The sequence below is a fragment of the Humulus lupulus genome, chromosome 6 (assembly GCF_963169125.1).
Source record: "Humulus lupulus chromosome 6, drHumLupu1.1, whole genome shotgun sequence".
Taxonomy (NCBI): Eukaryota; Viridiplantae; Streptophyta; class Magnoliopsida; order Rosales; family Cannabaceae; genus Humulus; species Humulus lupulus.
Window position 1 is genome coordinate 97,724,041 of NC_084798.1, and position 26,154 is coordinate 97,750,194.

The 26,154-nt window shown below is 39.2% G+C and overlaps 3 protein-coding genes across 3 annotated transcripts; 2 read left to right on the forward strand and 1 right to left on the reverse strand.

Annotated features, from left to right (window-relative positions):
• Positions 1-11,079: 11,079 nt before the first annotated feature.
• On the forward strand, positions 11,080-11,796 carry LOC133785328 (uncharacterized). Its single transcript, XM_062224576.1, has one exon. It carries the CDS (start codon positions 11,080-11,082, stop codon positions 11,794-11,796), a length of 717 nt encoding a protein of 238 aa, XP_062080560.1.
• A 106-nt stretch (positions 11,797-11,902) lies between these two features.
• LOC133785329 (uncharacterized) lies at positions 11,903-12,451 on the forward strand. Its single transcript, XM_062224577.1, has one exon. It carries the CDS (start codon positions 11,903-11,905, stop codon positions 12,449-12,451), a length of 549 nt encoding a protein of 182 aa, XP_062080561.1.
• A 1,668-nt stretch (positions 12,452-14,119) lies between these two features.
• Positions 14,120-14,678, reverse strand: LOC133784132 (uncharacterized). The gene is made up of 2 exons (XM_062223621.1): positions 14,396-14,678; positions 14,120-14,313 (listed from the first exon to the last, which is right to left on the reverse strand). Exons 1-2 carry the CDS (start codon positions 14,675-14,677, stop codon positions 14,191-14,193), a joined length of 405 nt encoding a protein of 134 aa, XP_062079605.1. The 5' UTR covers position 14,678; the 3' UTR covers positions 14,120-14,190.
• Between the last annotated feature and the right edge of the window lie 11,476 nt (positions 14,679-26,154).

Consider the following 26,154-nt stretch of genomic DNA (forward strand, 5'->3'; position numbering starts at 1 on the left):
CACACATAATGAGCAAATACTTGTAATAAATACAATAACTGGCTGCGCACAGTTCCTTTTATTTTTTGAAATATAATGGACAAAATTCGTGTATGTACAAGTGATTAGAATTTGATCTTACACTTATAAGCGACCAACCATCTAACTGGCCAACCCTTGTTCACAAACTTGTAAAAAGTAAAATTAATACAAGCCAATTCTTTAAAAAGAATTGTTCATTGATAATACTTGCACAGGTGTTCTCCATTCCAATAGCGAGGAGCGAGATCTCCATTTAAGCGAGCAAGTTTATATGCACCTGGTTGGAGGATTTCTTCAATCAGATATGGACCTTCCCAGTTTGGTATGAGTACTCTAGCATTGGTAGCGAGTGTTAAGAAAAACCCTTCTAAGTACCAAATCTCCCACGTTAAACTTTGTTTCACGTACTTTAGAGTTAAAATATCGAGCAACCTTTTGCTGGTAAGTTGCAACTTGAAGTTGAGCCTGTTCGTGCCTTTCGTTGACCAAGTCCAAAGACTTGATTAATAACTAGTTATTCGTGCTCTGGCCGTATGTCAGCCTTCTATGCGATGGTGGATCTAACTCAACAGGTAACATGGCTTCATACCCATAGGCCAAGGAAAATGATGTATTGCATGTTGCTGTTTGGTGAGATGTTCTATACGACCAGAGTACTTCTTCCAATTGTTCTGGCCATGCTCCCTTTGCTTCTTCGAGCCTTTTCTTCAGTGTTTCCTTTAGAGTTTTGTTAAAAGCTTCAACCCGTCTGTTGGCTTGTGGATGAGCAACTAACAAAAAGCTCTTCGTGATACCATGCCATTCACAGAAATTGGTAAAAAGGTCGCTGTCAAATTGTGTGCCATTATCTGAGATAATTTTTTTCGGCAACCTATATCGATATATAATGTTTTTGACGAAAAAATCCAGTACTTTCTTGGTCGTGATTGTTGCGAGTGGCTCAACTTCAGCCCACTTAGTAAAGTAGTCGACAACAACTACTTCATACTTGACATTCCCTTTTCCTGCCGGCAAAGATCTGATTAGGTCAATTCCCCAACATGTGAATGGTCATGGGCTTTGCATCTGTTTAAGCTCATTTGGGTCTGTTCGTGGTATCTTGGAAAATCGTTGGCATTTATCACACTTCTTAACGAATTCCATAGAGTCTTCGATCATGGTAGCCAGAACTATCCTTGCTGAAGAATCTTCTTTGACAAACTTTGCCCCCCAGCGTGATCTCCACATAAACCTTCATGTACTTCTTCCATAAATTCCTTAGCCTTTTCCTTAGAGACACACCGTAATAAAGGCATTGAGTACCCCCGTCTATACAAAACTCCATCGATCAAAATAAACTGAGTCAATTTTCTTTGAAGCGCCCTCACCTTATTCCTATCTGTTGTTAATAATCCTTGTTCGAGATATTTAATGATGGGAGTCATCCATGTGTCTGACACTTGTATAATTAGCGAAGATTCTTCCGCTTGAATGCTTGGTGCCAATAAATGTTCGACCGGTACTATGCTCAAAGCGTCAACATCTTTGGTGCTTGCTAACTTAGCTAAGGCATCGACGTTTGAATTTTGATCGCGAGGTACTTGCTGGAGAGTATACTTCTCAAATTGCGCTAATAAATCCTTCGCCTTGTTCAAATAAGCAACCATCTTGAAACCCCTAGCCTGATATTCTCCAATAATCTGATTAACTACTAGCTGTGAGTCACTATATATTTCAAGTGACTTTATGTTCATATCCTTGGCTAGTCTTAATCCTGCGAGTAGAACCTCATACTCAGCTTCATTGTTAGAGGTCGTAAAGTTGAATCTGATTGCACAATGAAACTAATGTCCCTTGGGTGTGATTAAGATCAGCCTTGCCCCTGCGTTGTACTCATTGGAGGATCCATCGTTGAATAGCTTCTAGGTAGGTGTTTGATTTTGAATATCGGTCTCTATTACCGGTTCGCTGGTAGGGAGTCCAGTAAATTCTGCAAAAAAATCCGCTAGGGCCTATTCCTTAACAGCTGCTCGTGGTGCATAGGAAATTTCAAACTGCCCCAACTCAACTGCCCATTTTAGTAGTTGACCAGTGACTTCTGGTTTTTGTAAGACTTGCCGTAGTGGTTGGTCGGTAAGCACTATTATGGGGTGAGCCTGAAAGTAGGGTCGCAATTTTCTAGACGCAAGTATCAAGCAATAAGCCAATTTCTCTATGGGTTGATATCGTAGTTCTGCTCCCACTAGCCCTTTGCTTATGTATTATACTGCTTTTGGAATGTAGTATTCCTCTCTGATCAAAACATCACTAGCAGCATACTCCATTATTTCTAAGTAGATGTACAAAGTCTCTCCTTCGACCGGCTTTGACAAAATAGGCGATTGCGACATGTGGGCTTTGAGCGCCTGAAAAGCCTGGTCGCACTCATCTGTCCATTCAAATTTTGTATTTCCTCTGAGTAGAGTAAATAATGGGATACACTTGTCTGTAGACTTAGATATGAATCTACTTAGGACAGTAATTCTTCTTGTCAGGCTTTGTACATCTTTAACTTTGGCAGGTGACTGCATCAGTGCTTGAATTTTTTCAGGATTAGCTTCAATTCCTCATGCGTTTACTATGAATCCCAAAAATTTTCTCGATCCTACACCAAAGGAACACTTTAGAGGATTCAGCTTCATCTGATATTTGTTCAAGATGTTGAAGCATTCCTATAGGTCCTTGATATGTTCACCGACCTTTCTTGACTTGACCAGCATATCATCAACGTAGACTTCCATGTTATTGTCGATCAATACTTTGAACATATGGTTGACTAGTCGCTGGTAAGTCGCGCCAGCGTTTTTCAAACCGAAGGGCATTACTTTGTAGCAGTAAAGTCTCATATCTGTTCAAAAGCTAGTGTGATATTCATCAGGTGGATGCATACTAATTTGATTATAACCAGAATATGCGTCCATGAATGATAAAACTTCATATCCTGATGTAACATCAACCAGCTGGTCGATTCTTGGAAGTGGGAAATAATCCTTCGAGCAGGCTTTATTAAGGTCTGTAAAATCCACACACATCCTCAACTTACCATTTGTCTTGGGAAATTGTACGGGATTAGAGACCCAAGATGGATAAAACGCTACCCTAATGAATCCATTTTCCTTTTATTTTCTCGACTTCTTCTTTTCAGGCTTTAGATCTATCTTTATCGAGCAAACTTCTTTTTGTTGTACAGGTGGATGGTTTTTGTCTATATTCAAGACATGGTTGATCACTGCTGGGTTTATCCCAACCATATCTTTATGCGACCAGGCAAAGACCTCCTGGTGTTTTTTTCAAAAACTCCACCAATTTGTTTTTTGTTGTTGTCTCTAAGTTTTTACTAACTTTCACAACCCTGGTCGGATCTTTCTCTTCCAGTTGGACTCCTTGAGGTCCTCCACAGGCCCAATGTTTTCTTCAAAATCCCAAAGCAAGGATCTGAGTCCCTATCCTCACTTTGGGCAACGCCCTATTTGGTGACTTGTTCAGCTGATTGGGCTTGCATTTCATTAACTACTAGCAACCTTTTTTCGACTCCGCTTCCCAATCTGCCTCTTCTTGCCTTTGTGATCGAGGAATTGTAGCATTCTTTGGCTTCTCGTTGGTTTTGCAATATGCACCCAACTCCTACATCGGTTGGAAATTTCATGGCTCAATGCCAGACCGAAGTTATGGCTCGCAGGTCCACGAGTATGGGTCTTCCGATCACAGCATTATATGCAGACGGACAATCAACAACTATAAAAGTAGCGAGTAATGTCCTGTCCTATTGTGACTGGCATTCTGATTGACCCTGTTGGTGTTAGCCCTTCGCAAGAAAAACCATAGATGGTTTGGTTGCATGGCTCTAAATCTTGAACTGATAATTTCATTCTCTCCAGTGAAGACTTATACAAAATATTGACTAAGCTTCCTGTATCTACCAACACTCGCTTTACCATCATGTTGGCGATTTGAACATCCACGAATAGAGGATTTGAGTGGGGAAATCGGATATGATGTGTGCCCATCTCAGAGAAAGTTATTAAGTCTTCCTTTGTTCGAGCTTTTTTGGGAGTTCGCTCCTCGACATTCAGCATTTCAATGTCCTGATCGTAACGTAGGGTTCTGGCATATCTCTCCCTCGCCTTACCACTATCACCTGCTATAAGTGGTCCTCCACAGATGGTCAACAATGTACCAGCAACTGGAGCCAGCTGTAGAGTAGGTGAGCGTTGGCGTAGAGGCGCCTGCTCGTTGCCTCTGTAAGCCTCCTACTGAGAACTTCCACATGCTCGTACATATCTCCTCATATGTCCTTGTCTAATAAGGAACTCGATCTCTTCCTTGAGCTGGTTACACTCGTTGGTATCATGGCCATAATCGTTGTGAAAACGACAAAACTTGGTCGTATCCCTTTTGGATATGTCTTTCCTAATCAAGGCTGGTCTCCTAAAGGGAATCGTGGTATGAGTGGCCTGATACACTTCAGTTCGGCTATTGACCAGGGAAATGTAATTGGTGAACCTTGGTTCATATCTGTTTTGTTTGGGGTGCTTGCTATCAGATGTTGTTGGTTCGGTGTTCACCCTTTTTCCCCCATTCTTGTCGTTACCTTTGTCATTGTCGTTGTGCTTTCCAGACCCATTGGCGGCTTTGGTCGAGTATTCTTTCTTGCCCTGATCGTCCTTTGGAGACTTTCCTTCATTGGCAATGGCCTCCTCGAGTTTGATATATTTGTCTGCTCAATCCAAAAATTATTGAGTGCTTTTGACTCCATTCTTTTGCAAACTGCTCTAGAGAGGAGAATTGCGTCGCACTCTAGCTGGGAATGTCATCATCATTCCCTTGTCTCCAACAATTTTGGCCCGAGTGGCTGCTCACATGAACCGCTGAATATACTCCTTGAGATTTTCTCCTTCCTTCTAGCAAATGTGGACCAGCTGATTAGCCTCTATTGGATGTATTCGACCGGCATAGAACTATCCGCAAAACACCTTCATGAACATTTTCCAAGAAACTATACTGGCAGGATGGAACTTAAAATACCATTCTTGAGCAGATTCAGATAGAGTGGCAGGAAAAATCCTGCACCGAGCATCTTCTGATACCTTTTGGATATCCATTTGTTTCTCAAACTTGTTCACGTGAGATACTGGATCTTCCCCTCCTGTGAAGTTGGGTAGAATTGGCATTTTGAATTTGCTTGGAATTTCTGCCACAACAATTATATTAACAAATAGGCTGCCCCTTCTTTGGTCAAACTCTATGTGGGATGTTTTATTCCCAACTAGCTACTGCACGGCCTGATTTAAGGCATCTATATGGGCTTGTACAACATCAGGTATTGCTGGAGCGACCGGAGCTGGGGGGAAGTACTCTGGTGTCTTTCTCTTTGGTTATTGAGCACATCCCTTAGATCTTCATCCCTACTCCTCTGCTCTCTTGCACCTAGTCGGTCAAAGACATTAGGCTGTTTAGGCTTCCCCCCCAGCATTTTGGCTTGTCGGTCGGTTCTCCATTGGAGGAGGATATTGCTGTCTGCCTCTCTCCTCTCGCTGCCGACCATCGTTCCTCCTACCAGAATCTGCCTCATTATAATCATGGCCATCTCTGAATTATGACCTATGAGTGGTGACTTGCTGCACGCACTGTTCCCTTCTCTTCCTACTGCTACATCTCGATAAACAGGGGGAGGCCTGCATTGGTCATTAGGTCCTCTGACATTACAATGTCGTAGGGGATCCCAGACCGTAGAGCCTGAGTCTACTTGTCTTCTGCTTCCTGAGGAACGTTGTCCCCTATCAGGAGGGTCCTGTTCCCCAAGTATCTGGCATCTAGGGTTTCTGGGATGCTGCTCGCCTCTATTCTGCCTGTGCTGCTGAACGTTACCTCGACCAGATCGAGACGGTCGTTGCTGCTCGTTATTTCTGTCAGGATTTTGGGCTGGTCTTTCCTATTGAGCAACAGAAGGTTGCTCTGGTCCTTGAGGACTCCTTGGTTGTGTTGGATTGTGATGATACTGGGGATGCTCTGACTGTGGATTTTGTTGAGGGTGAGAGTTGGGTGGCTGATCTGGTTGGGAGGTACATGCTGGTTGTCCTCGAGCCAACTGGATGGCCACTTCTAAAGTTGTTGTGGCATCTCTCTGCCGGTGATCCATGTCAGCTTGCTACTCATTCAGCTTCAGCTCTCGGCGCTGCCGGTCAATCTCCCTTTGCTGCAGCACCATCGTTTTAGCCACATTATCTTGGTTAGCTCTCAGAGTAGCTAATTTCTCTTGCAATACAATCAAAGTTGTTCACAAGGTTTCAGGATCCATCTCTTCCTCTTCCAGTTCTACCTATGGCTCATCCTCCGCTACATCTTGTGGAGGAGGTTGATCTGGTATACTTCCAGATGTCTGCCCTATCTGACTCGCTTTCCTGGAGGTTTTCGCCATTGTTTATCTTGGAGGTCTTGAGTTCAACTCTCAATGAAAACACCAAAATGTTGACTGATGATTTAGCCAATGACACGAAGTCAATAAAACGATATAGATTTATAAGTTGAATGAAAGAGCTAAACAACACAAGGATTTATAGTGGTTCGGCCCTAGATATTGGTAATGACCTACATCCACTTAGTGTTTTTATTGATGTATTTTGAAGCCTGCGATTAGCAAACTAGGGTTCACTGAGTTTCACAAGCTCCAAAAAAGGATACAAAAGTTGTGTATATGAAACATGAGTTCTCTCTGAATACCAATTATTGTCCCCTCCCAAAATGAATCCCATGATTCGTATTTATAGGCTCAAGGATGTACATATGGGTCGATGGGTCGTGTTTAAACTTTGTTACAAGCATATTTCAATAATAACATAAATCATAATCTTTACACATAAATAGGGTCAAATATCTTTAAAATATTTGACTTATAACTGTATTTGGACCCTAGCTTCATTACTACAATCAGACCTGGTCGCATCTGCCAGCACATCTTATGTCGTACTGTTCAGCATCTTTCTTGAATCTATCGAGCAGCTTATATTCTGGTCATTAGTCGACCAAACTGTCATCAATAAAGAGTCATGTGCTACCCACGTGCACACTGATTGTGACTTGTCAACAAACAAATATTTTTTAGGGTAAACATATATAAAGCAAGAAAAATTATGAATATAAAAAATATATTTTAAAAAGATAGAATGGAAAAATGTCTTTCTTCATAGAATTAGTTTAACTCATTTTTAAAAAAAATATATATTTATATTTTGCTCAAATAAATATATTTTAAGATTTTTTTTAAAATACTAGAAAGTATAAAAAAAATTCTATAGTAAATAAATAGAGGATTTATTTCCTGATGAAATTAATTTGGATAAAAATTAGTCGAATGGAGTATTTTGTATTATTATTAAAATAAATTGAATAATATAATATTATTGAAACTATAAAAATATTAATGAATGATTAAACTAATCACATATAAGAAAATATTATATATATATCTTCTATATAATAAAGTGTGTACATAACGAAATTTTTTTGTTTTAACGGTTTTTTATTTTTTTTAATGTTAACTTTAACAGAATATTCTTATATTTAACAGAATATTCTTACATTTAACGGTAGTTTGTAAACACTTAAAAACTTAAATAAAAAAATTACAATAGGATGTTTTTGAGATGTTTTACAATGATAATTATTTTAAAATAATAAATAATTCAACAAATTAAAATATGATATTTTTGAGATATTTTACAATAATAATTATTTAAAAATAATAAATAATTAAAGAAATTAAAATATGATATTTTTTTAGATATTTTAAAATGATAATTATTTAAAAATAATAAAATAATACATTTTATAACTTAAATAAAATTTAATTAAACTTAAACTCATTTATTAGAATAATATCATATTAAACATATAATATAATCCACTGTCAATTAGTAACAAATTATTTTTTTGAAAAAACTAGCAAGAAACTTAAATTTAAATTATAAGTATAATATTTAATATTATATTAAACATATAATATATAATCTTTTGTTATCACTCCCAAATTCAAAAGTTAAACAGACAACAAACTTAAACAAAAATAAATAAATTATTTAATTAAAATATTATATTTATTTGAAATTTATATGACATTAATATAAATTTAATAAATTCTATAAATAAAACTAAGCAAACGTGCATATTGCATGTTGGTGGTATCTAGTATAAATAAAAGCATATAGTAGGAAATACTCTTTTTTTGCTATCAAGTAAATATAGATTTTGTTTGGGAAAAAAAAATGGGTGAGACACTCACAACTAGTGTATATATATATATATATATATATATGGTCATTTTTAATGGTTACTACCTATTGATGGTTATTTTAATATTAATAATTTGATTAAGATCAATAGTCTATATTTATAACTATTAATTAATATTTCTAAAAATAAATTTTGACTTTTTTCAAAATTTGGAAGGGTTACCTGATGACATGGCGGTCACATATTTATTAATTAAAGAATAAAAAAGAATTTTATTTAATATTCATTCTCCATTCTTTCTTCTTTCTTGATTCATTTTTTTATCCATTCCATGAGAAAAAAATTCATTTTGGAATTTAATGGGAATAATTAATGTGACCATTATCTTTCCAACTAATCCAATTTAAGTTTCAAGTTTTGTTAAAAAATATGTTCTAAAGTTGTAAAATTATTTTTGTAAGTTTTGTTATAGTCGTGTTAAGTATATTTATAAATTACTAGGTGCTAGCAACGTTTAATTTAAGTTTGCTTAGATTTATTAAAAAAATTAATTAATTATTATTATTAAGATTTTATGATTGTCATATAAATTTTAAATAAATAAATAATATTATATATATATAAAATAATGACGTAAACATATTAAAAAATTAAACCAAAATATTGTTTATAGTTATTTTAAAATAATAATAATAATAATATGATAACCTTTTAGATCACAAACTACTCTATTTATGATAATATTCAAATCACACCTCAATGGAGAATAAGCATGTTTATTCTTGATAAAAGATAAATGTTATTCTAATTTTTTATATAGTTACATAGTCATACTAATTATACACACACGATACTTATATATAATGTATTTATAATATTTGTTGTTATTTAATATGAATATATATTTATATAAGTTACATTAAGAAATAAAAAATTAACATATTTTCTTTTTAAATATAAATAATAAAAAGTTTAATAAAAATTAAGATTATATATTTTATAATAATGATACTTTGTAACATTTGAATTTATATTAATATAATTATTAAATATCTAGTTTTGTATTAAATATTATTATAGTAATAATATTTGACTTTATATTAATATAATTACTAAATATGTTGTTTTGTATTAAATTATTATTAGGGAAACTCCATGAAATGACCCTATTTTATAGGGTAATACTAACTCTAACCCCACATTAATGTTTCTCATATTTTTAACCTTATACCCATGTGAAAAGACTAGCTTACCCTTATTAACATTAGGTTTCTTCCTCCCATTTTTTCCCTTCCCATTTCGTCTTCAGCCCATTCTCTCTCTTCCTTCTCTCTCATAAAGAGAACAAGCACTCTTCCTTCTCCCTCTCTCTCAAATCATCATCAAAGAGTAATCATCACAATTTTTCTTCTCACGAAACTTTGGAAAATGATGTAATGTATCATAATTTTTTTTTCTTCTCACCCAAGTTGAAGAAGATTGAAGATTCTCCCAAACTTGAAGAAGTTTGAACATTTGATTTGATAATGAGTAAGTTTTTTTTTATTTATAGGTTATGGGTGTCTTGTGTAATAGTTTAAATAGAATTTTGGAACTACTATACACTAAAAAATCTGTGAAAATAAATAATTTTATGTTGAGATGACGAATTTTTGAATGATTTTCGCGATTTAGGTCACTGTGTTCACACTTTGTTCACACATTATTCACACGTGGTTCACATTTTCGCGATTTAGGTCACTGCGTTCACACTTTGTTCACACATTATTCACACTTTGTTCACACATGATTCATACTTGGTTCAGACTTGGTTCACGAGTACTTAACACATGATTCACATTTGGTTCACATATGATTCACACTTGGTTCACACATAATTCACACTGGGTTCACACACGGTTCACACACGTTTCACACTTGGTTCACACATGCTTCACACATTTATTTCTTATTTCTTTTGGCTAGTTTTACCTAATTACCTTTGGATTTCGAACATTTTGTCATATGTTATACAGGTCAAACACATATAAATATTGTGGTGTTATATAATGGACCGTGGGAACAAGTTTTGAACGAAGGTTGGTCATTTAGTGCTAAACAAAGCAAGGGTATGAAGGTGCCAAAGACTATCACTTAGAATAGTCTTGTTGATCAATTGTATACTTTAATCGGAGCTGACAAGTCTCGTATTGATCTTGACTTAAATGTAATCTATCATTTTGGAAGTAAAGGTATCCCTCCATCTTTGATTAGTAATGATGATGATGTTTCTTTTTCTCTTGATGAGATAGGATCATCTATCAATCATCAGACACCCCTATGTGTCTCTACTATAGAGAAGAGAAGTAATGATCCTTTGGTTACTAAAACACGTGAGTTGTATACTATTCCTCCAGTTGAAACCAAAGTGAATGATGATTTTTGCATTGATGGCAATGAAGACAGTTGTGATGATGATAATAATGATGCAGATGGCAATGAAGACAGTTGTGATGATGATAATAATGATGCAATAAGCTCAGATGATAATGAAAATATTGATAGGCCTACCTGCAATGATGTACTTGTGAAGCATAATTTACAACAGTCAACCTCCAATGAAGTATTGAGAACCATGATTCCTCAAATAATAGAGGTCGTAAAGTAAGACAGGTTGGTGAAGATAATTTATGGAGTACTCCACTTTTGTTGAATCAAGGGGAAAAAGGCTCTACTTCAGCCTCAACAGCTCAATTACTTACATCTTCTTCGAGTATTAATTCGTGGGAAATAAAAGAGGGTCAAGTATTTGAGAACAAGCAAGAGTTGAAGATGAAACTCCATCTTTATGCATTAAAGAAAAACTTTGAGTTTAAAGTAAAGAAGTCTGCGAAAAATATATGGTGTACAGTATGTGTTGATGATAAATGCAAATGGAGGTTGAGGGCTACAAAATTGGTTAATTCCAATATGTTCGAGGTTCGTAAATTTTTCGATGAACACACATGTTCATTGGATGTTCGACATAAAGATCACCGTCAGGCATCCCCATGGCTTATTGGACATGTCATAAGGAGAAAATTTGAGGGTGATAATGTTAATTACAAGCCAAGGTCAATTATAAAAGATATGAGTTTATCATATGGAGTTCATATGAGCTATGCTAAAGCTTGGAGGTGTCGAGAGCATGCATTGGCTTACATAAGAGGTACACCAGAATCATCATTTCATAAACTTCCCTCATTTCTATACATGATGGAGCAAAAAAATCCTGGAATTGTTACTCATTTGCAGATGGACAATGAAGGTAGGTTCAAATATTGCTTCATGGCCTTAGGTGTTTCTATAATGGGGTTTAAAACATATATTCGCCCAGTTATATGTGTAGATGGAACCTTCTTGACTACTCGGTGTGGAGGTACTTTGTTATGTGCCATGGGACAAGATGCTAACAAGCAAATATATCCAATTGCATTTTCAGTAGTTGACTCAGAGAATAATGACTCATGGTTGTATTTTTCTACTGAGGTTGAAGGAAGCGATTGGTGAAGTGGAGAATCTAGTATTCGTGTCTGATAGACATACTAGTATAGCAAGTGCCTTGACTCAATTTTTTCCTGAGGCACACCACGGTGCGTGTATACATCATGTTAGCATGAATATCCATGCAAAGTTCAAAACTGACCATTGCCATGAAGAATTCTTCCTTGCAGCGAAAGCTTATAGAAAGCGAGAGTTTTTACGCCATTTTGAGAAGATTAAATTCAAAGATCTTGCAATTGCTCAATACTTAGAGAATCAAGTGGGTTTTGAAAAGTGGGCCTGTTCTTTCTTTCCTGGTCATCGATATAATTTAATGACTACAGGTATTGCCGAAAGCTGGAACAATGTCATTGCTGAGGCACGTGGGTGGCCAATTACTTGTCTCATGGAATTTATGAGGCACACTTTACAAAAATGGTTTTTCGAGCGTCGAACTGCAGCATCAGCGGCTACAGGTCCTCTTGCCACTGAAGTGGAAGCTGATTTGCGAAAGTTAGCAGACAAGTCCACTACCTCATTCCCTTTTCCGTCTAGTCAATATGAAATAATAGTATTGGATGGTGATCTTGATGGAGATGTCGACCTGAGGAGGAAAACATGTAGTTGTAGAAGATTTGATTTGACAGGTCTTCCTTGTGAACACACTCTAGCTGGTGCTTGAGATCGTGGCATTAGTCCATATAGTTTATGCTCCAGATTCTACACAGTTGAAGTGTGGTTGCATCCTATGGTGGATCTGTATATACGTTGGGTAGTGAAGAATCTTGGGTGATACCAAATGACACAGGAAGTATGATGATAGCTCCTCCTTTAGTGAAGCAGAAGGCTAGTCGTCCAAAGAAGAAACGACGTTTATCAAAGGGTGAGAAGAATAGCAAACAACGTAGATGTAGTAGATGTGGTGTCCTGGGCCACAATCGAGTGACGTGCACCACTGTTTGTCCCCCGCCGTCTAGACATGCTTAGTTTGTACTTTTATTGTTTTACTTTGTACTATTCAATTGCGGAATTTGAATTTTTAGATTGGTTCAGTAATATGACTTTTTGTGTTAAAGTTTGTTGTTTCGGACACACCTAATTCATACATGCACGTAAATCACACATAATTCACACATAGGTCACATCTGATTCACACATATTTCACACGCGATTCACACATAATTCGCACATAATTGACACCTGGTTCACACTTAATTCATGATAAATGAGTTTTAGACTTGTTTATCTATGTATTTTTCAGGTAAAGTATTAGGTGTCGAAGGGATTAGGTGACTTAGGTGTGGAAAGATGGGGAAAATTGACAAAATGACAAAAATTGGTAGAAAACGGTGTTTCGAAGCAATTTCTGCGACCGCAGGAAGGGTGTCTTGCGGCCGCAATTCCAGAAAAGTTTTGGCATTTCTAGGACATTCCTGCGACTGCAGGAATGACATCCTGCGACCGCAGTATATGTTCACACTTAATTCACACCTAATTCACACATAGTTCACACATGATTCACACATATTTCACACGCAGTTCACACATAATTGACACCTGGTTCAAACTTAATTCACACATAGTTCACACCTGATTCACACATATTTCAATCCCGATTCACACATATTTCAATCTTGATTCACACTTAATTCACACCCAATTCACACATGACTTAATAAGATAAAAGTGACAAAGATTTATCCATTCCACTATTAAGATGAAATAAACGAAGTCATTCAACACCATTTAATGAGATGAAGTTGACATAGTTTCTTCATACATTCAAAAGTAAGATACATATATTTAAATAAAAGAAAACTATGGTTGTAAGTTATGGTAAAACAAATCTACACAAGTCTTTTTTCTAAAGAAATCCATGTTGTTGTCATTTACTTTGGATAGCAGTTTTTTGTCTAGCAAGTACTCCAGATGTTTGATGACATATACCCCACAATCGACACTGCAAAGGAAATAAAGTTTTTTAATTATTGGAAGACCATAGTGATTATTTGCAATATAAATATGGTTAACAGAGTTATACCTAGTTTTGGTCTGTGGCACTTTTTCTGTGCCAAGTCTTGTGAACTCAAAACGCACTTTCTCTGCTTGTAGTTGGACATCTTTCCTATGGCTTAACAGCCCACTGGATTGAATTAGAAATGGTAGCATTTTTCCCCATCTGCGCATTTTATTCTCAAACTCCTTGTTGGAGATCACAATGATATCAGAGTCATAAGCTTTTATAAGATAGATTGTCAATGATATCTCTAACAACACCCAATGTGTCCCGAAAAAATTAATCAGGGTAAACACATCGTCAATGTCTTTCCAACTCCTTTTGAAATTGTTATCATCACCTACCAAGTAATCAAGCACTTATTTTGGCCAAATGTAGCTTGATTTGATTTTCCTCTTGTTGAATTATTCCCAATGTGGTTCGAAGAACTGTTGGAACATAGAATCCACGATGGTGAATCTTTCGGAGTAAGTCTTCTTGTAAGTGTACACTCGTTCTTTCATCAACCCTAAAGCTGCATCAATGTGCTACATGCCAAATATTATAAGTATATATACATAACATTCAAATTATATATATTTTTAAAAAAAAATATTTCAGTAGTCTTACCAGTCCGTCTAGCCATGTACGTGGTGTAAGTAGCTGAATAAACCATTTCGCTGTGCACGAACCAGCCAAGAGAGAAATAGGCTTATCATTCTTTTTTAAACCAATTACCCATTTCTTAAAACGTCTCATTTTCTTTTCGTCATATGGCTGTAGGGGATTAATTTCACAAGGATCAGTTACAATTGTCTTTGCTTTCTTTTTCTTCCTAGTTGGATCAGCAAACTCGGAACCAAAAATTCTTTTCGTTGGAACCCTCCTTCTCTTGAATTCCACCCCAGCCATATCTTCAGGAGATACCACCTTACAGATAGGGCTATTTTCTCCAACAACGTGCTCCATAATAAATGTACGGTGTGGTGAAGCAAGATGCTCATCTGATACTGAATCCTCAGAATCACTGCCTTTACGTTGAGAGAACACTAATTCAATTAGATAATCCAACTTCTCCTCCATTCTTTGTTGGTTACTTTTCAAAGTTTCAATATTAGCTAACAACTTTTCGTGGTGGGTGTTAATTGGAGTTGGTATCTCTTTCTGGTCTTGCTCGTGACGATGCCCATATGCTACATCGGGCTTTGTGGGAGATTCCTCACGTTCTTCCCTTTCAAACTCCAATTCCACATCATCGTCTACAAAGCTAATAACACGTCCCATGAGTAGTTCATCTGGTCCATGAATAATAGAGTCATGAAATTATTTCTCTTCAGGTCTTGGATTGAGCGTGGCCTTCACAAGATTCTGCAACAAAATAATAAATTAATAAGGTATAAATATTACTTATAAATCACAAACTCAAATAAAATCTTAACGACTTACACTTTTTTTCTTAAATACACCTTCAATATCTTTCTCTTTCAGCATTTTATGCGCTGACCAGCTAAGCATTCTTGGAAAGGCAAGGGGTTCTTGATCAGCAAATGCAGAGAACTTTGGAAAATTTCATAGGCCCAATATTGCAGACCAATGGCATAACCATAAATTGTGTACTGAGGTGCTGGTCTTTTTCTCTTTTGCTCAACATTCTTCAAGTATTTATTCCTTAGCCTTTCCATATCTTTTGTTAAGCCGAATAATGTCTTCTCGTATGATAATCTCCCCCAAGGATAGTTGAAGAAGTCATCTTCATTTTCCACCATGGAAAGGACATCAATAAAGCATTTCTTCTTTGGTTCACTAGGTAATAAAAGAGAGTCTGCCAAAAAACATAGACCTAATTTCCATACGTCTTCTTTCACATCGCACCTTTTGAATCCATCTTCCAACTCTTCAGAAGACAAACATTCTTTATTGTTCAAGTATGTTTGGAGAAGTCTTTTACTCTTGGTCATTTCTTTATACTTTTCCTGATCCGGAGAAATTCCACAATTCAATCCAGTGATCAAACCAAATTCACTAATTCCAAACCTTGTATTCTGACCACAAATATTAAAATTCAAGCAGTATTCGTTCTTTCCTCTACCAACAACTCTCCTAAGCAGTAACCGGTGAATAATAACTCCAGAATATTGTAGAGGCGGAGCTAAGAAGAATTGCTTGAATTGTGACTATTTCGCTCGTTCCAACAAGTCAAATGTCGTGAACTTCGTTATTATTATACTCATAATGCTCCCTCCCCTATACGCAGTCTTTGCTGGATAATGCCTTTCAGTAGGAAGCATGAGGAGAGACATCTGAAAAGGTAAATTAAATAAGCGCTTAATACATAACTCAGATATATTCACACTTTCTTCACATACGGTTCACACATTATTTACACATGGTTCACACATGGTTCACGCATAGCTCACCCAAATTCACACCAACCTCACACATAATTCACACCAAATTCAGACATTGTTCACACTAAATTCACCTATGTTCACACAAAATTCTAAAAAGTTAGTATTTAACAAATATATACACATAATAATCCATAAGCCATCCCACTGTTGGTCTTGCTTGAGCTAAGATATTTCTCAATTAAAAACCCAAAACCTAAAAAAATATTACTTACATTCTGCAGAAATAAAATGATATTTCAAATGAGTTTTTCTATATCATTAAAAGATACTAGTTTTTCAATTAAATTCACATATAAACATTATTCACCATAAGTTCAGAACATGGTTCACACACCATTCACACATGTTTCACACATCATTCTCACATTGTTCACCATAATTTCGAAACATCGTTCACACACTATTCACACCAAATTCACACACTATTCACACTAAAATCACACATGGTTCACACCAACTTCACTTCATACATGGTTCACACTAAATTCACACCACAATCACACATGGCTCACACCAATTTCACACATTGTTCACACTGAAATTACATATGGTTCACAACAACTTCACTTCACACCAAATTCACACTAAATTCACTCCTTATTTCCCAATTAAAACATGCCTCAAGTAGTTAGAAATTTAACCAAAGTCCAAACCTTACATTCTTCTAACATGTTTCCAACCACAACCATCAAATCTCAAAGCATCAATATGACAAATTCAAAATAAACAAAGGAGTCATAAATAATATAACAACAAGGGATCCCAACAACAATACCTTGGGCTAGGGTATCGGGCTTGCAAGGGGAGTGTGGGGTCTTAGGTGTTGTAAAACTTGGGCTCCGGCGACGTGGACTTGACGATATGGTTGCGAAGCACGGCGAGGCAGCAATGTGGGTTCGTGGGGTCGGGAGCAAGCAGAGGGGATGGGGGTTGTGGTAGATTTGAGAGAGAGAGAGAAGGAAGAGTGTAAAAGGGGCTGAAAACGAAATGGGTAAGAAAAAAAGGTGGCTGTGGAGATGATGACGCAAATGGGAGGACATGCATCGGTGTGGGACGAGGTAGGTGCTGGCCGGAGACGACAACACCACCGCAGCTTGGACGGGAAGATAGTTGGGTTTGGGAGGGAGAGTTTTCAACGGGAAGGGGATGAGAAGAGTGAAACTGAAATAGGGTTTTTTCTAATTATTTGTTTAACAAAGGGGTAATATTGTCTTAAAGAGTCAAAAATGTGAAAAACTTTAACTAAGGGTTAGAGTTATAAATATAGGGCTGAATAGGGTTAATTAGTGTAGTTACCCTATTATTATAGGATTATACATTATTATAATAATAATATTTTATGACATTTGAATTTATATTAATATAAATATTAAATATTTGGTCTTGTATTAAATATTAGAGTAAATACTCATTTGGTACCCTGTCTTTTATCAAAATACACACTTGATATCATATGTTTATAATAATGATCATTTGGTATCATCTCTTTGCAATTCGTACCAATTTGGAACCCTTTGTTGGAATGTATTCAACTCATATTTCAAGTATGACCATATTGCCCATCTTTTTAATGATTCATTTGATTTTTGTTACACCCAGATTTCGAGCCTTGAAAATTGTGATCTCGAAAGCTGGATTCGTCAGGTGTGAGCTCGCAATATCTAGAATATGTGTTTGCAACCTAGGCGCCGCATCTTCGTAGTTGGTGGCAACCTCGAAGATGGGTGACCTCGAAGTCCTTATAAGCTCGAAAGACAGGCATCGGAAGGCGTCCATTTTCGGGTGACCTCGGATCAAGAGGTTCAAGCCGAACACGAGTGTTAGCTCGAAACAATGTGGTCTTGGAGAAAATAATATAACTCGTAAGTTACTCAGAGACCTAGATTGGCACGATGCTGATGATGCTGATTGTTGATTTCAAACAGCTTAATGAGTCACTTGAAGAGACGCAGTCTACATTTATTGTTGTAACTTCCCTACCATAAAGGGATATTTACTAGTCAGTTATATGCCCCCTGGTCTTCAAGGGACATTTCCTTGTATATAGGAGTTACAGGCTTTAAAGCCATTAAATTTATTAATAAATAGGATAACTTCCCTGAACGTGTGGGATAGTATTCTGAGACTTCCTCTATAAATAGAGAAGTCATGTACCTTTGTAAAGGAGGGAAATTTTGTGATCTTGAGAGAAACTCTGGAGAATTCATCCCTGAAGAATTTCCAGAAAATTCCTATGTTCTAATAACAAAGACTCGTGGACTAGGCAGAGTTAATTGCTGAACCACGTAAAAAACTCTCCTTGTTTTATTGTGTTTTTCTGGCCACAATTCTTTACTGTTTACGTTCTCTACATTTTAAGTTGACGAAAAATGGCATCAACAGTTTGGTGCTTTCATTGAGAGCCTTAAGCAGTGCGATCCCTGAACAGTTATGGTCGCAAACGATCAAAACATTCCTGAAGAAAACTATCCAAGACGCCCTGGGAAGCAGCCAATGGTGAACCCGGATACTGAAGAGAGAAGCGAGTCCTCCGATTCTCGGGGACCTCCAGCACCTCCAAGGGATGAGGATATGTACTACAATCCTGAACGGTACGTCCCCATTGTGGAACTTGAAAACCGACAGCTGAAAAAAAATTGGCTGAAGCAAATAAGCGGAATGAGGAGTTGGCTAGGTTAGCCGCAGAGGCTCAAGCGGCTCAGCCCCCACCTCCGCGTGAAAACCAAGCCCCTCCTCCGAGGGACGTGCATGTTCCTCCCCGCGGGCCTCGTGGATGTCCTCAAAAAAATGCTGCCACGAGGAGGTCAGAGCAACCTCCAGCACCAGCAGAGCAATCTGCTCCCTCGAGACCCCAAAGAAGTACCCAAGCTAGGGCTCCGGTTAATTCAACTGCGGAGGTACCAGAGGGAACTGGGAATAACCAAGCCCCTACAGAGGCTCGGACTCAAATCCCTAGTAACACGCAGAATGCAACCGACCCGTCTCGGGCAAACTCCGGACCGTCTAGGCCTCAAAATGGGTGGCAGCCACCATCACCCATACGTTTCCCACCATCTCCTATAAGATACCCTTCACCGCCTCGCAGGAATGCTCAACCAGTTCGAGATGATGAGGAAAGACGTGCGGGAAGGAGGCAAGGGAACAGAGGAGCCTTCAGGAAGCGGAGAGGCGCCCAATCTACAAGAAGTCAAATGTCCCGGTCTCGCACTGCAGAGACGAGGCAGCATGAAAGAGACCCATCTCGAAATAATCATGCGACGAGTCTTACCAGTGACGACTCAGGAGATACTAGATCAGTCAGTATGTATGATCGAGGTCGAAAGAATACTGGGAACCACAGGAATCGCTCAGACTTGCAGGAACACTTGAATTAGAATCGGGGTAATGTTAACCCGTCAAACCCGGACCTGAAGGATCGCCTAAATGTGCATAAAGATCCCCTGCGGAGGCGCGAGCCTGGAATTGTGATCAATGACAGCCAATTTCAGGCAAGACCCCTCGCGGACCCGGTCCAAGAAAGAATTGATGAGTTGGAAAAGGCCTTCAGACTTTTGCAAAATGAGCAAGGTCGGGGTCGGCATGAGGATTATGACGAGGAGCTCGAACCGTTCGCTCCCCATATTTCCAATACTCCATTTCCTCAAGGATTTCGGATCCCTCATGTCCCAACCTTTGAGGGAAAGTCCGACCCATACAGCCATCTGAGTACATTCAATACCATAATGAGAGCAAGTAATGTGGGTTACGAGCTCAGATGCATGTTATTTCCAGCATCGCTTACGGGACCAGCCAAAATCTGGTTTGAGAAATATAAAAGACATTCAATCACTGCTTGGGATCAGCTATCAAAGGATTTCAAGAAGCAGTTCAGAGCCATGATGGGGTTTAGACCTGAGGCATCAACTTTGACTAACGTTCGGCAGCAACCAGGCGACCTTATGAGGTTTAACTTAGAAGTTTCCCGAGCTCGAAATGTGGATGACAGCAATCATCTAATGGCTGTCCAGGCTGGAGTAATGCCAGGAAGTGCTCCCTGGGACGATATGCAGAGAAAACTGGTGAGGTCCCTAACCGAGTTTAATAAACGAGCTCAGAGGTTTGTCAATGTAGAGGAGGCAAGGTCGACACTGAATATGACCTCCCAGCCCGTAACTATAACGATAAACGTAAACTCTGCCTCAACCTCGGCGGACCCACCAGCCTCAAAGCCTACTATGGAAAACCCTTCCAAGAGAAAGAAGAACGAAGGGAGTAACCCTGAGGCCGAAGGGGGAAAGATATTTCTCCGTGTACAAAGTGTACACTGAGCTCAATGAGTCTTGGGAGAATATATACCTGGCTAATGAAAACCAGGCACCCTTCAGGCGTCCAAACCCCATGAGAAATCAGAGGTCCAAAAGGGACTCTAGCAAATATTGTCGATTTCACAGAGACACCAGGCACACTACTGATGAGTGCCGAAAGTTGAAAGACGAGATCGAAGGATTGATCTCGAGAGGCTATGTCAGACAATATGTCAAAAACCAGAATACTAATCAGGCGTCTACAAGCCAGAGGGCAACTGCGCCACAACCTCCACAAAACAACAATTCCCGAGCCAGGGAAGAAGATAGGCCCCCTCAAATTGATGGAGAAGACGTGATAACCATCTCATGAGGGCCTCATCTCGCAGGTATGGGCAGGAATGCCCAAAACGATATGTGAACGAGCTAAAGACTGGGGACGGGTCTCTTTACGAACCCGAACCGAGAGCTCCAAAATGCCAAAAAGTTGAGTCTTAACCGATTACCTTTACTGAGGACGATGCGTCCCATGTTCAATTCCCCCACAATGACCCAGTGGTCATCACTCTCCAGCTCGCGAACAAGAGAGTTCGCCGAGTACTCATTGACAATGGGAGCTCCGTGAACATCCTCTATAAGGCCACCCTAGAAAAGATGGGACTCGCGCTTCGAGACCTAAAAGCATATGCAACAACTTTGTACGGCTTTTCAGGAGAGGGGATTGCTTGTATGGGGTCCATCGAACTCCCAGTAACCTTGGGAGACTACCCGGTCTCGGTGACTAAGATAATGGAGTTCATAGTAGTGTACCTGCCATCAGCCTACAACGTGCTGCTTGGGAGACCCGCCCTGGTAGGGCTAGGGGCAGTATCATCTGTAAGGCATCTGGCCATCAAGTTCCCAACTTCTAGTGGCATCGGGACGCTAAAGGGAGACCAGTTAGTCGGAAGGGAATGCTATAGCATTTCTGTAAGAGGAAAGAAACATGCGAGTGAACAAACACTCGTCGTTATCCAAAATAAGGATGGGACGATCTTAGAGATAGACGAAGATATCGACCCAAGAGTGGAGGAAAGAGCTGACCTCAAGCCATTAGAAGAGCTCGAGAGTGTCAGGCTCGAAGAATCAGATCCATCAAGAACGGTAAAGGTCGGAAAACATCTATGCGAAGAAACTAAATAGCAAATAATTTGCTTTCTGAAGAGAAATCAGGATATCTTCGCATGGTCACATTTGAACATGGTGGGAATAAGTCCAAATATTGTGAGCCACGCGTTAAATATCGATAAAAGCTTCCCACCGAAGCAAATAAAGTGAAGACAGCTGGACTACAATAGAAAGAAGGCACTGAAAGAGGAAGTCGACAGGTTAAAAGCAAACTGATTCATTAGGGATGCTTTTTACCCCGATTGGGTGGCTAATCTGGTACTGGTCCCGAAGCCCAATGGGACGTGGCGAACCTGCATCGACTATTCGGATCTCAATAATGCCTGTCCGAAAGACTGATTTCCCTTACCACGGATTGACTAGCTCGTGGATGCCACGGCAGGGCATGGACTGATGTCATTCATGGATGCCTATTCTGGATATAACCAAATTTCCATGCATGCCCCTGACCAGGAACATACGAGCTTCATAACGGACAAAGGGCTATATTGTTAGAATGTCATGCCATTCGGGCTCAAAAATGTTGGGGCCACATACCAGCGGCTCGTGAACATGATGTTTTCGGAGCAAATAAGGAACATTATGGAAGTTTATGTTGACGACATGTTAGTCAAGTCCCAACTTAATGATAACCATGTTGATGATCTCAAAGAATGCTTTGCCGTACTCCGGAAGTATAACATGAAGCTTAACCCTCAGAAATGCTCCTTTGGGGTATCATCAGGAAAATTCCTGGCATTCATTGTAAACGCTCGTGGAATAAAAGCTAGGCCCTGATCGACATGCCCACATCTCGAAGACACAAAGATGTCCAAAGTTTGACTGGCAGGATGGCGGCACTAAGTAGGTTTATCTCGAAATCTACAGACCGTTGTCTTCTGTTTTTCAACCTATTGAGGGGAGGGAAGAAATTTGAATGGATGGAAGAGTGCGAGCTGGCCTTCCAGGAGCTTAAAAAACACCTCGCAGAACCCCCCATCTTATCAAAACCTATTACGGGAGAAGTGCTATACTTATATCTTGCCACTACTGAGCACGCAATAAGTGCAGTGCTCGTACAAGAGGAAGAAAAGGTGCAGAGGCCCGTATATTACATCAGTAAAAGATTACTGGGGGCAGAGTCGAGATACCCCTTGATGGAAAAGCTAGCTCTCAGCTTAATTCATTCATCTCGAAAACTTCGACCCTACTTTCAGGCGCACCCCATCCATGTATTAACTGATCAACCACTAAGGCAAGTCTTGTCTAAGCCAGAAGCTTTAGGTCGACTTCTTAAATGGGCGGTTGAACTCAGGCAATTCGAGATCACCTACCACCCAAGGATGACCATTAGGGCACAGGCCTTGGCAGACTTTATAATGGAATGTACTGGCATGACCAACGATGAAGTTATAACCCCAGCCCACGAGCTGTGGAAACTTTACATCGATGGGTCATCTAATGAAAATGGATCGGGGGCAGGGGTCATTTCTATCACTCCCGCAGGAAGTAGATTTCATTCTACCTTAAGATTCGACTTCAACGCATCGAATAATGAGGCCGAGTACGAGGCTTTACTGGCGGGACTTCGTATAGCCAAGGAGCTCAAAGCTAAAGCAATACATTGCTACAGCGACTCCCAGCTAGTGGTTAACCAAATTTTGGGAGAATACCAGGCTCGTGGTACGAAAATGGAAGCTTACTTAGAAAAGGAAAAATCAGCATTGGAACATTTCGAGTTTTATGCGATCGAACATGTTCCCCGAGAGCAAAACTCGAATGCAGATGCCTTAGCTCGGCTCGCTACTTCCACCAAGAATGATGAGCTAAATGTTGTGCCAATTGAACATCTATCGGCACCTAGTATTAACGAGCCAGAGCAAGAAGACGTATGTATGATTGATTCCGAGCCTACTTGGATGACTCCGATAGTCGTATATCTCGGGACCGGCGTCCTTCCGAAAGATCGGAACCAGGCTCGAATATTGATGTATCAAGTCCCCCGTTACACCATTTTGGATGGAAGGTTGTATAGAAGGGGATATTCCATGCCATTACTTCGGTGTGTGACTCCACCCGAAGCCAAGAAAATCATTGAAGAAATTCACGAAGGGTTCTGTGGAGACCATACTGGGGGACATAGCCTGTCCAAGAAAATCATACGCCAAGGTTATTTCTGGCCTACCATCAAGTCAGATTCTTTCGAATATGTGAAGAAGTGTGATAAGTGCCAACGATTCACCACGATTCCTCGAGCTCAACCATTCGAGCTGACCATGATGACTTCCCCATGGCCATTTGCGGTATGGGGAATCGACCTCATAGGCTCTCTCCCAACTGGCAAGGGTGGAGTGAAATATGCTGTAGTTGCCGTAGACTACTTCACGAAGTGGACAGAAGTTGAACTGTTAGCAACAATAACCTCTAAAAAAGTCCTTGACTTTGTAGTAAAGAACATTATATGTCGATATGGGATGCCGAGGAAAATTGTGTCCGACAACGAAACCCAGTTCGATAGCGATCTATTCACCAACTTTTGCGAAAAAAATGGAATAATAAAGAGTTTTTCATGAGTAGCTCATCCCCAGGCGAATGGCCAAGTCGAAGCTGTAAACAAAACTCTCAAGAGTTCGCTGAAGAAAAAGTTGGAAGAAGCAAAAGGACGATGGCCCAAAGAATTGCCCCAAGTCCTATGGGGATATAGGACTACGGCCCGAACATCAATAGGACATACCCCATTCTCTCTGGCGTACGGTTGCGAGGCTATGTTGCCAGTCGAGGTCGAAATTCCTACAATTTGAGCCCACGCTTATGACCAAGACTCGAACCACACTCAGCTCGAAGAAACCCTTGACCTTATCGAAGAAAGAAGAAACGAAGCTCAGCTAAGAAACGCTGCATACCAACAGCGAGCTACCAGGTACTTCAACAAGAGAGTTCGGGATCGAAAGTTTGGTGTGGGAGATTTGGTGCTAAGGCGTGTATTTTTGGCAACGCGAGATCCAGCAGCTGGCATGCTCGGGCCAAATTGGGAAGGACCCTACCAGATAGAGTCAGTCATCTGACCCGGTGTCTACAAGTTAGCGAGATTGGATGGGAGCCTAGTACCACGAGCATGGAATGGCGAACACCTAAGACCTTACTATCAATAGTGTAGGAAGGATGTTGCCTATAACCATGCTTGTTTATCTGTACTGTTTTGCCTACTTTTGGATTTTATCAAATAAAGATTTATTTCGTCTAATATAGTTTATTTTTGCAATCTCTCTTAATCTAATAACCTATGGTCACATTCATAGGATATTAAGGGGGCATCATTGGTATATATAAATACCACCAGCTTGAAAAATAAAGTAACATACAAAATACAGGCAAGTGTTTGGAGATAACCAAATGCGCGAGCTAAGATAATTTGGATATAACCGAATTATCGAAAACATACAAGTGTTTGGATATAACCAAATACGCGAGCTAAGATAATTTGGATATAACCGAATTATAAAAAACGTACAAGTGTTTGGATGTAACCAAATGCGCGAGCTTAGATAGTTTGGACGTAACCAAATTATCAAAAGATAAAAATGTTTGGATGTAACCAAATATGCGAACTAGATTAAAAATACAAGTGTATGGATTACAAACCAAACACGACCTTACTAGGTTTGGAGCAAACCAGCTAAAACTAATCGATGATAAGTTGGAACATAAACCCACTTCGAGTTAAGTCGAGATCGAGGCTGGAGTATCTTATAAAACAATAGTTTCGAACTCATAACCTCATAAAGATAACCGAGGACGAGAAAAAGTAACTAAAAAGTAAGATACAACTAAACCGTTTGCATTACACACCATACAAGTACTTTTGGGTGCATGGTTAAAGTAATATCTGACCTTGACAAATAACGAGATCGGAAGCGGATAATTCGAGCAAACTTTGCATGAATGCATTGAGCCTCGAGCCTAAATCCAAACTATGTTTGTGCGAATAAACAAGCATATGCGATTCTTTAATATAAAATGTGCAAAATATTTCAAACTAAGAAATGTAAAGCATATATATTAAAAGAAAGCCAAAAAGAAAAAGAAATTGTATCAGCCCTACGGGCATTGGCATAAATTAAAACACTTATAAAAATAAGGGGACGCAGCCCCGAGGTAAAATTTATGAAGGAGCAGTCTCCTTGGCCTTTTTAGCATCAGCGTACCCCCTATCTCCCTTCGAGCCATCACAGGCAGTCTCCTCATCCTCAAGCCAAGCCTGCCATTTGTCTATGAATTTCGCCTCAAGAGGACCTAAGAAGCTGGTATCGAGGTCGTCATTGTTGGCCCATATTCTGTACATGGCCAGATCGACCACCCGATCCTTTTTCTCCTTAAACTCTTCAAGAAGACGAGTTTTTTCGCCCTCAATTATATCAAAAGTGGCGGCCTTGTCTTCTTCGAGCTTGGTATTAACCTCCTTGAGCCGAGCGTTCTCCTTCTCAAGCTCCGCGAGCCTAGCGTTCTGCTTCTCAAGCTCGGATGTCTTGGCCTTAAGCTCCTCGACTCC